The 14,512-nt window shown below is 40.0% G+C and overlaps 1 protein-coding gene across 2 annotated transcripts in view; it reads right to left on the bottom strand.

Annotated features, from left to right (window-relative positions):
• LOC110739507 (transmembrane E3 ubiquitin-protein ligase 1-like) overlaps positions 1–13,107 on the bottom strand; it is a 34,791-nt gene extending 21,684 nt beyond the window's left edge. For both annotated transcript variants that reach the window (XM_021919955.1, XM_021919956.1), the window contains exons 1-3: positions 12,444–13,107; positions 9,776–9,848; positions 8,805–8,932 (exon numbers count right to left, since the gene is read on the bottom strand). In XM_021919955.1, the coding sequence (XP_021775647.1) occupies positions 8,805–8,932; positions 9,776–9,848; positions 12,444–12,611 (369 nt within the window). In that variant the 5' untranslated portion in view covers positions 12,612–13,107. The remainder of the gene's footprint in view (positions 1–8,804; positions 8,933–9,775; positions 9,849–12,443) is intronic.
• Between the last annotated feature and the right edge of the window lie 1,405 nt (positions 13,108–14,512).

The following is a 14,512-nucleotide window of genomic DNA, read 5'->3' as shown; positions in this document are numbered from 1 at the left end:
CCAAAATGAAAAATAAAAGTTAAGTTTTTTCTTAATGTACTTTATTTTTTTGGGGTAATGAGGAACTTGATGCGTTTAATTGATCTTTTGTTAAACATAAATAGAAGAACCATTTTGAAGAAAACAATATAATCACTCCATTCTTTTATGTTCTACTCACTTAACGTAAATACGCAACTAAAAAAATATTGTTAGAGGTGAGTGTGTTTATAATAAAGTAAGAGAGAATATAAAAAGATAGGGAAGATGTAAGAATTAGGTGGACAAAATAAGAAAGAGTGTGGAAAAGTGTAATTATTGTGGAGTGTAAGGGGTAAAATAATAAAGGGATAAACCTAAAATAGAGTAAGCAAAGTGTTTAGAGCAAAAAAGAAACGGACCAAAACGGAAATTGAGTAGAAGTGTAGAACAATAGAGAACGAAAGGATTATTTTAACTAGGGCCCAAATTTTTTATCTCAACCATACGCCTCCGAAATGCCTAAATATAACAATCTTGTCATAAAAGTTAATGATAGTAGGTTTGGGAAAAAGAGATAAATACAATGAAAGATTGAGAAAAAAGTCCCCCCCCCCTAGCATAAAGGAGTCATCCGTTGGAATAGGCACTTAAACCCTAAAGCATCAGCAAGCAATCTACTATTTACGCATTACATCAGCAAAGTAAGAAAATTACAAGTTAGCTGGGTTTAAAATCAGCATTAAAACTTTGAGTTTCACTAACTCACACTTAAATCCATAACAAATGGCTGGCGCCTATGAAATCCAGTAGTTTGTTGCCTGTACAAGTCGCCAGAATAAGTAACAGAGAAGGAATAACTGATGAAAGCGAGAACGATTTCTCACTTCACAAGGAAAGAGCCAGAACTTCAAAAATTGTGCACATTTCTTAAGAATAACCCAACACCAATTACACTATAATACTATATAGAGCAAGGGGAAAAAATATCATTATTTTTCCTGTCATCATTCACCTGTTAACTATTCACAAAGTGATTTAGATTTGTATCTCATATGCACATAATCACTAATCGAAGTATGCAGATTTAATTTTTCAATTTCACAGGCTCACATGTTCATTAGATGAAACAAACGTGTTCATCAGGTGTACATTTACAAAAACGTTTACAAAAATGTCAGCTTCATTAGGTAAAACCTTCAATTTATCAACAAATAAGTGCAAGAATACTAAAACTGCATCCAAGTGCTAAAGTATGTGATAAAGCAATTGCTAAAGATCATTGCAATTTGAGGACAGGCTCGAGGATGGCCATGCTATACCATGAAAAATGTACCATCTACTGGTTTAGTTCACCATGATACTGAAAAAATAATTTATATATGAATTCATCAATCTTATCGATGATGAACAATGGTGTCATTAAAGAGAAGTAGTGGAAGTATCAAACTTTCAACCTAAAGCTGATACTTCCACAGTCCATCTTTAATCTTCACCCTTCCCTGTTACGTCTGTCCCAATGTTATTTCATGGATCAATTACTATTTTATTACCTCTTTGCACCCACTACCAAAAGTTAGGGTCTCACACCCCATGGAATTTTCATTGCAGAACGGCTATTAATCATGGATCTTGGATTTGACAGTACACGAAATCTCACAAAATAACACCGCACGGAGATTAGTGTAAAGATTAAATTCGGATGGAGGGAGTAGTTGTTGGTTCAAGACGAATTTGCGTGTAACTAAAGGCACGTTCAACTTGAAGTTACTCTATGACAATATGCTAGGAACCAGCCCGAGCCCAATTTCCGTTTTACATACTCTAGAAGACCCAAGAAGAATCTGTTATAGGCTTGCTGAGCTGGATGTTTGTTATAACCAATTTTGGGGTAGAAGGGTATAATAATAATTTGCTGTAACAGTTTGTTATCAGTTTGTTATTAGTTTGTTATGGTGCTGGCATGCCTTAGCTTGGGATAGGCTGTTAATTGGGGGTATTAATAGGAGGTTTGTTTTTGTAATGAGATATTAGAAAATAATTAATTACAGAAGTCTGTAGTTGGGAGAGCTCCTTCCTCTCGAAAGAAGGTGTATTACTGTTTTTCCTTGTTGAGTAATACAACGTGCTAAGGCTGCCATTGTTAGCTTAGTCTCCAGCCTACATTGTTACACTGATTCCCAGCAAATTTGGTATCAGAGCCGTAACGATCTAGGCAGGGACAGTGATGGCTAGCTTGAACCACGGTCAACGCTTGGATCTCCTGGAACAAGAAATTGCTGGGTTACCTGCGCACGTGGCCCGAGAGATCTCCACCGCGATGGACACTCTCAAAGCTGAAATCGCGAACCAAATTACAGCAGGACAGGAGAGACTCCGATCGGAGCTCCGATCTTCTCAAGAAAACGGAACCCCCGATAATTGGGACAACCCGTTTTCTTCGCATCCACAACCGCAACCGGAGGAAGGATTTCACGGGGGTCATGTGAACTGGAAATTGAGGAAACTGGACTTACCGGTTTTTGATGGAACGAATCCAGATGGTTGGATCCTTCGTGCTGAGCAATTCTTCCACTTCTACCGCCTCTCTGAAGAAGACAAGCTAGAGGCGGCCGTGGTGGCGTTGGACGGCGACGCACTCCTCTGGTATCAATGGGAGAATCGGCGGCAACCCTTGCGGTCGTGGGATGCGCTGAAAAGAATAATCCTACGCCGTTTCAGAACCACCGCAACGGGCTCGTTGCACGAGCAGTGGCTGGCCCACTACCAGTCCGGCACCGTGGTCGACTACCGGAGGCGGTTTATTGAGCTCCTAGCCCCATTGATGATGTTCCTGAAGAAATAGCTAAGAGCCAGTATTTGAATGGTCTCAAGGATGAAATAAGGGTGGAGGTCCGTTTATTAGATCCGGTTTCGTTGGACCATGCTATGGAGTTATCTATGAGGGTTGAGGAGAAGTTGAAAATCAGCCTAAAGCCCAAGTCCTTTGGCAGCCTACCTTCCTGGAGAACCCCAAGCCCATCTGTTAAAAATAACCCAAACCTAAACACCAACTTTCTGTCCAGCCACTCAAATATCCAGAACCCTAACCAAAACTCCACAAACACAAACACTACCCATAAATATCTTCCCCCAGCTCGACCATTCCCTAACAATACCAAACCCACCGGCGAAATAAGGCGGTTGACGGAGAAGGAGCTGCAACAAAAACGGGAACAAGGCCTATGTTTCCGTTGTGACGAGAAATGGAACCTAAACCACCGTTGTAGCCGAAGGGGGTTGAGTGTGATGCTCATGGAAGAAGAGCTGGATGAAGATGACAACGGTGAGCTATCTATGGTTGAGGCGAAAACCGATGTACTCGAGCCACTTTCTCCGGGTCCAGTTATCTCACCTGAGGTATCTTTAAGTTCTGTTATGGGTTTAACTAATCCTAAAACAATGCGTATGGTAGGAGTAGTAAATGAGAACCCCGTGGTTGTGATGATTGACCCCGGGGCTACTCATAATTTTGTGTCTAGTGAAGCAGCTCAAAAATTAGGTCTAAACCCCATAGAAACCAGAAGTTTTGGAGTAACTCTCGGTAATGGAGAAGCGGTGCAGGGAGAAGGGATTTGTAAGGGGGTTTTGCTCGACATTCAGGGAATCTCAATCATTGAAGATTTCCTCATACTCCCTCTGGGTAACTCAGACATGATTTTGGGAATTCAATGGTTAGAGAAGTTAGGCACAATTGCCACGAACTGGAAAAATCAGACACTGAAATTTCAGTGGGAGGGAAGCACCATCACTTTGAAGGGTGATCCACATTTGGGGCGGACTGGCATTTCTTTGAAGGCCATGTTCAAAAATTTACAGAAGGAAGGGTTTGGTTACTTGTTGGAATTGAACCACTCAGAAAAATCAGAGGAGAAGGAGCCGAACATTCCGGAGGTTTTTAGACCTCTAATCCAGGAGTTTCAGCAGGTTTTTCATATGTCTGCTGGTTTACCACCTCAGAGACATATTGAGCATGCCATTGTGTTACGGAGTGGGGCCAATCCGGTTAGTGTCAGGCCATACCGGTATCCTCAAACCCAGAAAGATGAAATTGAGAGGTTGGTGTCGGACATGCTCAGCGCAGGGATAATTCAGACCTCAACAAGCCCGTATTCCAGCCCGGTTCTCTTGGTTAAAAAGAAGGATGGATCCTGGCGTTTTTGTGTTGATTACAGGGCCCTTAACAAAGAAACGGTCCCCGACAAATTTCCGATACCCGTCATTGATGAACTGTTGGATGAACTGGGAGGAGCAGCAGTCTTTTCAAAACTAGACCTCAAATCGGGGTACCATCAGATTCAGGTGAAGCCTGAGGATGTGCATAAAACAGCTTTCCGAACCCACGAAGGACATTACGAATTTCTGGTAATGCCGTTCGGGCTGACCAACGCCCCTGCTACTTTTCAGTCTCTCATGAATGAAGTGTTCCGACCTTTTTTAAGGAAGTTTGTTCTGGTATTCTTCGATGACATTTTGGTTTACAGCCCCTGTGTGGATTCACATAAAAATCATTTACAGCAAGTACTGCAAACTTTGGCTGACCATAGCCTGTACGCCAATTTCAAGAAATGTGAATTTGGCAGAGAAAGAGTAGCGTACTTGGGGCATGTGATCTCGGCTGCAGGAGTGGAAGTTGATTCTTCCAAGATACAGGCTATGCTAGATTGGCCACCGCCCATGAACCTAAAACAACTCAGGGGGTTCTTAGGCCTCACAGGGTACTACCGCAAATTCATCAAAGGGTATGCTAAACATTGCCCTTCCCTTGACTGAGCAGCTGCGAAAGGACACCTTTGGGTGGACCGAGGAAGCCACTTTAGCTTTCAATACTTTAAAAGCTGCCATGGTGAATGCTCCAATCTTAGCTGCACCTAATTTTTCTATGGCCTTTGTGATTGAAACAGATGCTTCGGGGCATGGCTTAGGGGCTGTCCTGCTACAAGCAGAGCACCCTATTGCTTATTACAGCAAGGTTTTGGGGAGCAGAAATAGAGAAAAGCCCATATATGAGAAAGAGCTGATGGCAATTGTGTTTGCTGTTGAGAAATGGAGGCATTATTTGTTGGGCCGACATTTCAGCGTCCGTACAGACCAGCGAAGCCTGAAGTACTTGTTGGAGCAAAGGGAGGTGGGTCAGGCATATCAGAAATGGATAAGCAAATTACTGGGATATACTTTCGATATTCACTATAAACCAGGAGTTACTAACAAAGTAGCAGATGCTCTTTCCCGCCAACACAATCCCGAATTTGAGTGTGGAACCATGGTCTCTTCATGTGGGCTGAGATGGGATTATGTACGGGCTTTCATTGACAAGGATGAAGCTCAACAACGCATAATTTCTCAGATTAAGAATGGGGAGGCAGCCCCCAAGTGGTTTTCTCTGGAAAACGAGATCTTAAAGTACAAAGGCAGGATAGTGATCCCGAAGCGATGTGAGCTCACGACCAAGCTGCTGAGGGAGTACCATGACTCCGCAGTAGGTGGGCACGCTGGTGATCTAAAAACTTATCAACGTCTAGCAGGAGAATGGTTCTGGTTTGGGATGCGCAAAGACGTGACACAGTACGTTCAACACTGCCATATTTGCCAACAGAACAAGCACTCGACATTATCTCCCTTGGGTCTTCTCCAACCTTTGCCAATCCCGGAAAGAGTTTGGGAGGATATATCCATGGATTTTGTAGAAGGGTTACCGAAATCTTCGGGTTGGGACACCATACTTGTGGTAGTAGATCGATTATCCAAGTACGGCCACTTTATTCCACTCAAGCACCCTTTTACTGCTCAAAGTGTGGCATATATCTTCATGGCAGAAATTGTTAAGCTACATGGGTTTCCCAGTTCAATTGTGTCGGACCGAGATAAGGTGTTCCTTAGCGTTTTCTGGAAGGAGTTGTTCAGGTTACAGGGCACTCAACTCATGCGCAGTACAGCTTATCACCCTCAGACAAACGGTCAAACTGAGGTTGTGAACAAAGGAGTGGAATCTTATTTGAGGTGTTTTGTGAATGGCAAACCCCATACATGGGCACGATGGTTACCTTGGGCTGAATATTGGTATAATACATCATTCCACACGGCCACTAATTACACCCCTTTCAAGGCTCTCTATGGACGGGACCCCCCTCAATTGGTGAGATTTGCTTCTGGCAGTACCTCTGTGGCTTCAGTAGAGGCACAGTTACTAGAGCGTGATGCTGTACTCGATGATCTGAAATTTCACCTAACTCAAGCTCAAGTTTATATGCAAGCTTATGAGAACAAGGGAAGGCGTGATGGGGAATTTCAGGAGGGTGACCTGGTATATCTGAAATTACAGCCTTACCGGCAAAGATCCCTGGTACGAAGATCAAATGATAAGCTCTCTCCTCGTTTCTATGGCCCTTACCAAGTGCTCCAGAAGATTGGTAAGGTGGCCTATAAGCTGCAGCTTCCCCCTGGTACGAAGATCCACCCTGTTTTTCATATTTCACAGCTTAAAAAAGCCTTAGGTACTGGTCACCGTCCCACTACCCTTCCTGCACAGCTGACTGCGGACTTAATTTTGGAGGTTGAACCATGGGAAGTGTTGGGTGTGAGGAATTCTCAAGCCTCTATGGAAGTTTTGATTCACTGGACGGGTTTGCAAGCCTTTGAAGCAACTTGGGAATTTTTTGATGAAGTTAATCTCAGGTTTCCTGATTTCCACCTTGAGGACAAGGTGCAAGCTTGGGTGGGAGGTATTGCTAGGAACCAGCCCGAGCCCAATTTCCGTTTTACATACTCTAGAAGACCCAAGAAGAATCTGTTATAGGCTTGCTGAGCTGGATGTTTGTTATAACCAATTTTGGGGTAGAAGGGTATAATAATAATTTGCTGTAACAGTTTGTTATCAGTTTGTTATTAGTTTGTTATGGTGCTGGCATGCCTTAGCTTGGGATAGGCTGTTAATTGGGGGTATTAATAGGAGGTTTGTTTTTGTAATGAGATATTAGAAAATAATTAATTACAGAAGTCTGTAGTTGGGAGAGCTCCTTCCTCTCGAAAGAAGGTGTATTACTGTTTTTCCTTGTTGAGTAATACAACGTGCTAAGGCTGCCATTGTTAGCTTAGTCTCCAGCCTACATTGTTACACTGATTCCCAGCACAATAACAAGGTAACAATTGAAATTTAGAGGGTATCTGAAAATGATAGGGAAGGAACCAAGAAGCAGAAAGTTGCATGAGCAGATGAATTTGGAGTATATTTTTTGTACCAGAACAGGTTTTGCTGGTTTTTTAATGGCTTTGTTGCCTACAGTCAGACTGCATAAAAAGGAATATGTCCTGAGAAAATATCTAATTTAGGGAAGGGTGGAGGAGACCCACCAGGCCACCATAACTTGTTCTATCATTTCTGTGAATGCTACTTCAATTCTTTCAGCCTGGTAATTTTTCGTACCTTTTCAGAGTAAACAATTCCTTTGTATCTCTCCTATCGATTAAAAAGGAAAGCACCTGCCACCTCTTAGCCCATAGAGATGCCAACAAAATCATCCTCACCACAAAATCTCAGGATATGCAGCTACTCCCTTAAAAAATTATGACCATTCCTCTCCAGCCAAATACTCCACAGAATTGCCATCATACCTCCAAAGCAATTTCTTTCTTTCTCCCTTCCAAGTTCCAATTCCCACAAACAAAACTTGTGGTCATTCTATAATAATATAAGAAAAATCCAAATTCTCCATATGCAAAAAAAAAAAAAGAGATTTCTTTCAAAGATTGCTCAAACTAACTAATATAAGAAAACCAACCCTAGCCTCTACTTATACAGTATATCATTCGTGTGGATCCTACCTAGACTCTGAAAGTGAGCGTTCACACAAAATGTCTCACCATTAAAGCCTTTAAAGAAACTTAAGCTTTAAATACGAAGTCCAAAGATGGACCAATATAACAAAAAAATGGCTTAAGGAGCATCAAAGGCAATAGGGATTTCCCTGCACCCTTGGCGTGCCTAAGTGTGCCTAATGCACTTGAATCTGGGATCACTTAATTATCAATGAAAGTAATTATGGAAAATCATTTGCACGTCTCTAGCTAAGCCTCAGTGCAGGCTTCTGACACACCTCATCAAAATTCACCACACCTACACTTGAAAAGGTGCATGGCCTTGACCGTCTAGCGCCTAGGCAAGCCTATTCGTACATTGGCATGAACAGTTATTCAAGCTGTAGCACTTTTTCTTGGAATCTTGAGGTAAATTCAGAAACAATGAAAAGAAAGTAAAAGAAGAAGCTTCTCTGTGGCAGTTGCAAATCGCAACACCTGATTACATATGGCAAGCAAGAAATGATGTTCTTTGGAGCCATAAAGTACCTACATTGAACAAAATATACAACTATACTTGTTAAAACTTAATAATGCCAAGGAAAGTTACAGCTAAAGGAGTGATTTATTTTATCGAAGTAAATATTATTGTAGATAGGACTGATGTCATAGGGCAATGAGTCCTAAGATTCATTGATTGTAGTTTTGGAAACTTGAGTTGTTAATTTGATCACAGCCATATATCTTTTACACTTGCTCATCAAATACTTCCTCAATTCTTTTAATTATTATTCATGTGCAACACCTAGGGGATGCGCGGAATTTTAGGAACCCATGTGATGAGGAAAGAGAGAGAGAAAGAAATGAACCAGCTTTGATGAAAGTAAGAGAGAGGTAAAGGGTAATCATAAGCAAAGAAAGAAACATAGCAACAAATATTAAACTTCTACAAAAGAAACATGTTACAAGATTAAAAGCACAGGGAAGTTAAAAAAAATGGTCAGATTTTTTACCTGAACATAATGTACACCAGTTATTTTTGTTGGGGTACTCATCAACTCAATTACAGAGTTTCCATCTGATCTCTTAAAATCTGGAAATCTGGATGAGAAATTTGCAGACTCCAAAAAATTCCAAGTACCTGAATGCCAAAAGAGCATCAGATATGTCAAACACACCAAAAAAAAAGGGAAGAAGGAAAAAGGATGATGAAAAATCCACTTGTTTAGTCTGCACAAGGGCTAGTCACAAGTCTCATAACTGATAATCTTGTAGAAAGTAATGTCCAATATGCTTTTTTCAGAAAACACTGTACTACTTTCTTGTAATCCCAACATTAAAATAATAAACATACAAATTCTATCTTTACATTTAATTTCCAAGCTCCCTAATCCACCGAGTGTCCCAACCCCCATGTGTATTTCAAACAACATAGCAGTTGGCAATTTATTTCGATAGAAAATCTGATACAAAATGCAGTATGCAGAACGCTGTTTCTAGGGAATTCAGTAGAATATACTGAGGGAAGGAGGCGGGAGGCTAGCGTTAATGATTGTAATTTGAAATGTAAACAATAAATTAAAATTGAAGCATTGAATAGCTGAGATCTGAAAATCCTTAATTGCAAAACAAAGTTCATATCCCAAAATTTAAAATGTATACTAAATCTTAGGAAAGTAAGACTACCAAAGACAATGTGCATATGGAGCTTAATGACAAATATACGTTGCTAAACACTAAATTTGAAATTAAGTCCAATTAGGTAGGGCTTTCGCAACAGAGGAAGCGATCAGAAAGGGAAACATTCCACAAATGGGGATGAAAGAAATGGGTCGCATTTCAAGGATCTGAGCCGCGTTCCAGGTTACGTTGGTATATAAAACAAGTACTGAAAATACGAGTATGCATAAGAAGAAATTGCTTATTAGACAAGGGAATACAATTAAAAACCACTCGACTCGTATTTGAGTGGAATATTACAAACCTCTGTAGGTTCCACTAATGTTCCAGCTAGAAAAGGGTGCCATATTGCTGTCTTCTTTTTTGACAAAGAGCCACTGAAAAAGTCACATCGACAACCAATAGTTAAACACATGATTAGAGACGCACAGCAGAACTTTCTAATTAGGAAGGTAAAGGTGTGACCGTGTGAGGCTGCATAAGCATAAATTGGCTGCGCGTAAACAAACTACAATAACCAATAAAATTTACAAAAGCATTAGCTGCTTTCTAAGATTTTAATTAGAGTAGCGTAGTGAAAATTGAAGGCAGCATAGCCAATACCAGTAACTGATCTCTAAAAACATCTCGGCTGTTCAAATATATCCTGCCCCTTAAAAAGCTACACTACTCAGACATGGGTATATAGATCCAAATATCAGACTCAATTACATAACGAAGATTCTCCATTTTCTTGGCCAAATTGAAATGTCAACAGACCATACCCATGTGTAAGGAAGCGGGAGGCCAAACCTTTTTGTCCAACGACTCCACGAGCCTAATATACAAAAACCAAGCCCTTCTTATTAGAACTTACATTTATTCTAATATTACTATCTTTACAGATATATTTTCTTTTGATGTTTCTTTAATGGACATTAAAATGTACCTCATATACAAAAGGTCACCTTGCGCCTTAGACCTAGGGCCCTAGGCTCCTAGGATCCTTTGCGCCTGGTACAATTTGAAACTAAGAGTTTACTAAACATTTATCCCTCTGGATAAATCCAAATCTCAACTGCATCAAATGTAGCAAAGTATCTTAATAGTCAGTAATTATTGCCAAGGCATGATTTTACTGTGTGTCCTGAACTCTACCCCGTCTTATTTATTGGATAGATTAAATTGTACACACTCAACAAATGGATTATCCCCCTGCTGAAGAGTTACAATAATAGACCACTTATTTATCATAGGAACTCTAATTAAGTGTTTTATCTCCCCAACACAATTTCAAACAAATGGAACATCCCTATATCAGAGATTCCTCAGCTGAAGAGTAACAGAAATAGACCATGTATTTATTATGGGAACTCCAATCAAATGTATTATCTTCCCTAAAATATATTATCTCTATTTCTACTCTCTAAACCCCTTCCAGATTGAAAGTACTTTCTTAGACTTTAAGTCTACCAAAGTTTGTCAATTTTTCTAACATTTGCAAGCCATATAATGCCTCATATAACCAAATAACATGAACTACTAATCCACTTTACCCGACTTATGAAAGTCAAGCTGAGATGTGTGAAGGCACTGCTGCTAAAGTCATTAGAAAGTCTTAGGTGAGACATATTTAATGATGTGAACTGAGATTTGATGGTGCAGTGGGCACTATATGGCAAGCTGAGGCACATGAAGACGAGTGGCGGCATACCACATTAATATCATTTGATTCATGTCTGCAACTAGGTTTTACCTCACAAATTATTATTATTATTTTCTAGAAAGTGCTCTTTACTTCAAACACGCTGCACCTCACTCTAGTGCTTTTCGCCAAGGCTTTAGGACCTGAGAACAACTCCAGTGGTGGCTTTCTGTAATAGTTCGAAAATTATAGCTAGATGGAAGAGCTTGTCTGAACATCAAAGAATATAGAAGTTCTCGGTTTACCTCAAATTAAGAAATATAGCTAGATGGAAGAGCTTGTTTGACATAAGCAGTCATTTATGTTGCATGTTTTGTGACTCGCCATTAGAGAATATGATAGCCAAAAATGGCGTAACTGGAAATGTTGATGTGACAAGTCAAGTTACACATGGTTATACCTAACCATCGAAGATGCCTTAAGTGCGTTAAAGGATTAATTTACCACCAAAAAATTTAATTGTTCATAGTGGGAAATTATATCTAATGCCAAACTTAAAATAAATCATTTTTTTACCAAAAAGTAAAAAAAGGAAAACAGCCATTAGAATGACACACATTTCAATGAAAGATTTGTAACGATGCGATTTTGACATCAATGCACGAATCATGTAATATACGATATTCACCTTAGTACATACTCATCCTACCTTTTTGTTTCTACTCACTAGTCTATTCATTTTTGTTCTACCCACTTTGTTTTATTCTATCTTAGACCTACCCCTTTTCCATCTTACCCCAATCGCCCCCACAATAATAACTCTTTTTCACAGAGTCTCTCTTACTTATTCATCTTTTTCTTACGCCCAACTGCCCACCTTCTAAAATCTCTTTATCACATTATCCTACTTCATTTTAAACTCACTCGCCTTTTCTTCAATATTTTCATAAATTGCGCATATACAATAACATTCTCTTGTATACATTATGCAGATTACTATAGACCATATTCATCATATTATATGCAATAGCGGAATGCAAAGATATGTTTTCCTCGGTTATACTTTAGACACGCTCCCATTCATAACATACAAGTATATTGCAATGGCACCCAACTTGAAGTTTAGTCAGGAAGTAAGACTAAATAATCATTAGTCCATAACATCATAAGCGTTGGTTTAGCACTATAATACATACTAAGTTGCTTATAAAGTTATAAACACAATGAAAACTTAAGCAAAATTTGCTTCACAGAAAAAAAAAAACATAATGATACTATTTGATATGACAATAACTTCCACATAATTTCAAACAAGTATGAAATTAAAAACTGACTTTGTAAGACTAACCTCATCTCCCCAAGACCTCGCTCGCTCTCTCAAGGGTCTCAAACTCGTAGCCGGTCCAAAAAGCGCAAAAACCACGAATAATCCCAATAAAGCTTTGGTGACAAACCCTAATTTCCACTTTCTTCGAAAACCCAACATACCCAATTCGAAATTCGAGCATTCCGCCATGAAATTCGTCCTCAGAATCGGAAAATCGGAACGATTCCGACGCCCCAACTCGGCTGCTGATTACAGGAAATGAAGCAAAAGGAAGAACAACCCATAAAGCAAAATGAATAATATTGCTTAAAAATGGAGTCAACTAACCGAAACCATAGAAAAAGACGTGCGATTTCGAGAGCTCAACTAACGAATTTCAACAATTAGCTATGTATTAATTTTATATATTAATTAAAGGATTATTAAACAAATGATCCGACAAGAAGAGGAAACTTCACCGGTAGGTTGAGGTTGAACTGTAAACTAAAGAAAAAATGATTAAAGTGTGGGATAATTTGGTGATATTATGAAGAATCTTAAAACTAAGGTGATGTTCTGTTTAGCTGGTGGGAGTGGATGTTGCTGGTTTGCGTTGGTTGTTTCTATAGGTGTCCAGAGTATGGGAGAGAGAAGAAAGAATGGAGGTCAACTGAATTATAAAAGTCTTACTTGACGGTATAAGCTTAAATCGTGCATCAAAAGAATCAATAATACTCTCTTTGTTTTTTAATGTACTCCCAAGAAAATAGAATGTATCCGTGCTTATATATTTTTAGTGACGAAAAATAATCTTTGAATAACTTTAATTTAATAGATAGTAATGGGTGATTTTAATAAAAAGTAATTAGCGTTGTTTTTATTATTTTAAAATATATAGCATAGAAGTTGAAGTTATGATTTTTTTTATTTTATTTAAAAAAAAAAGGTTAAAAGTGTAAAGGATGGCTCCTGCTGAGCTATCATCACGCTCCCGGCGGGGCTCACCAGCCCGTTAGAGTCGGCTTACAGGCTGACCAGTATGGCTCCACCTAAAAGGAGATCGTACATCTATAAATAGAGGACCAAGTACAACGGAAAGGAGGTTAGACACATAAAGTTTATTACACACTCTCTCTATCTAAGTACAATTTCTCTCTCTAAACACTTACTAACTTATGCTTTGGAGGGGGGTTCCTCGAGCCACCCCCAAGGCAGTAACGTTTGTCACTTGTGCAGGTTACCCAGTTAGACCTAGCCCGATCCAGTCCGAACCACCAGTACCACACCTCACCTGGAATAATTGGCGTTAGAAGGAGAGGCCAAGATTGTGCGTACCTGAGTTCACTGACTGACCAGGGACTAGCTGGATAACCGCCATGGCCGAAGAAGAAGCAGTACAAACACCCACTTCCAAAATGGCTGGAAACAACCAAACACCACAAAAAACATCATTGGGCACTGTAGGTCCTAAAGGATCTGCCGAAAAACAAAATCAACTATAATCTAGAAAACTAATCTCGTCGGACCTTCACCTGTCACGACAAAAGCGGTGGTGAAACAGAGGGATCTGGTAGGATCCAATTCATCTTTCAAGTTCGGAATGCCAATAACAAGCCCGAATAACAAACCAATCATCTAGACACACCTAACCCAAAAACCTTAGCCTGTCAATGTGTCATCTATACTTCAAAACCTTTCCATATGCAGTATGGAACAACTCGCCGCGATGACAGCAGTACTTACTAATTTTGGTAAAGGAGCTGGATCAACATCAGCCGCTGCAGCCACTGAACCGCTAGCCAAAAAGCATACGTCACCGGTTCTCACCCCGAAACAAAAAGAACTAGTCCATCTAAGGAAGGAGGTTATGGAGCTGAAGGCTCGTGATCTGAATCAAGAGTAGGGGGATGAAGAGGCCGCTGAAAGGGGAAGTCTAGTGGCACGAGTCACTCGCAACAGATGTCCGATCTCAGAGCGAGGGCCAAGCTTGGACAGGATGAAATGTGCGCAGCTCCAGGTGATTCCAGATGATTCCCCATTTTGGAGGGAGATTCTCGAAGAACCAGTGGAGAAGATCAAAATGCCGACCTACAAGTACAACAGCACAACCA

Source organism: Chenopodium quinoa, unplaced genomic scaffold, assembly GCF_001683475.1.
Source record: "Chenopodium quinoa cultivar QQ74 unplaced genomic scaffold, ASM168347v1, whole genome shotgun sequence".
Taxonomy (NCBI): Eukaryota; Viridiplantae; Streptophyta; class Magnoliopsida; order Caryophyllales; family Amaranthaceae; genus Chenopodium; species Chenopodium quinoa.
Note: the sequence above shows the minus strand (reverse complement) of the source record. Positions and strands in the feature narration are given on the sequence as shown.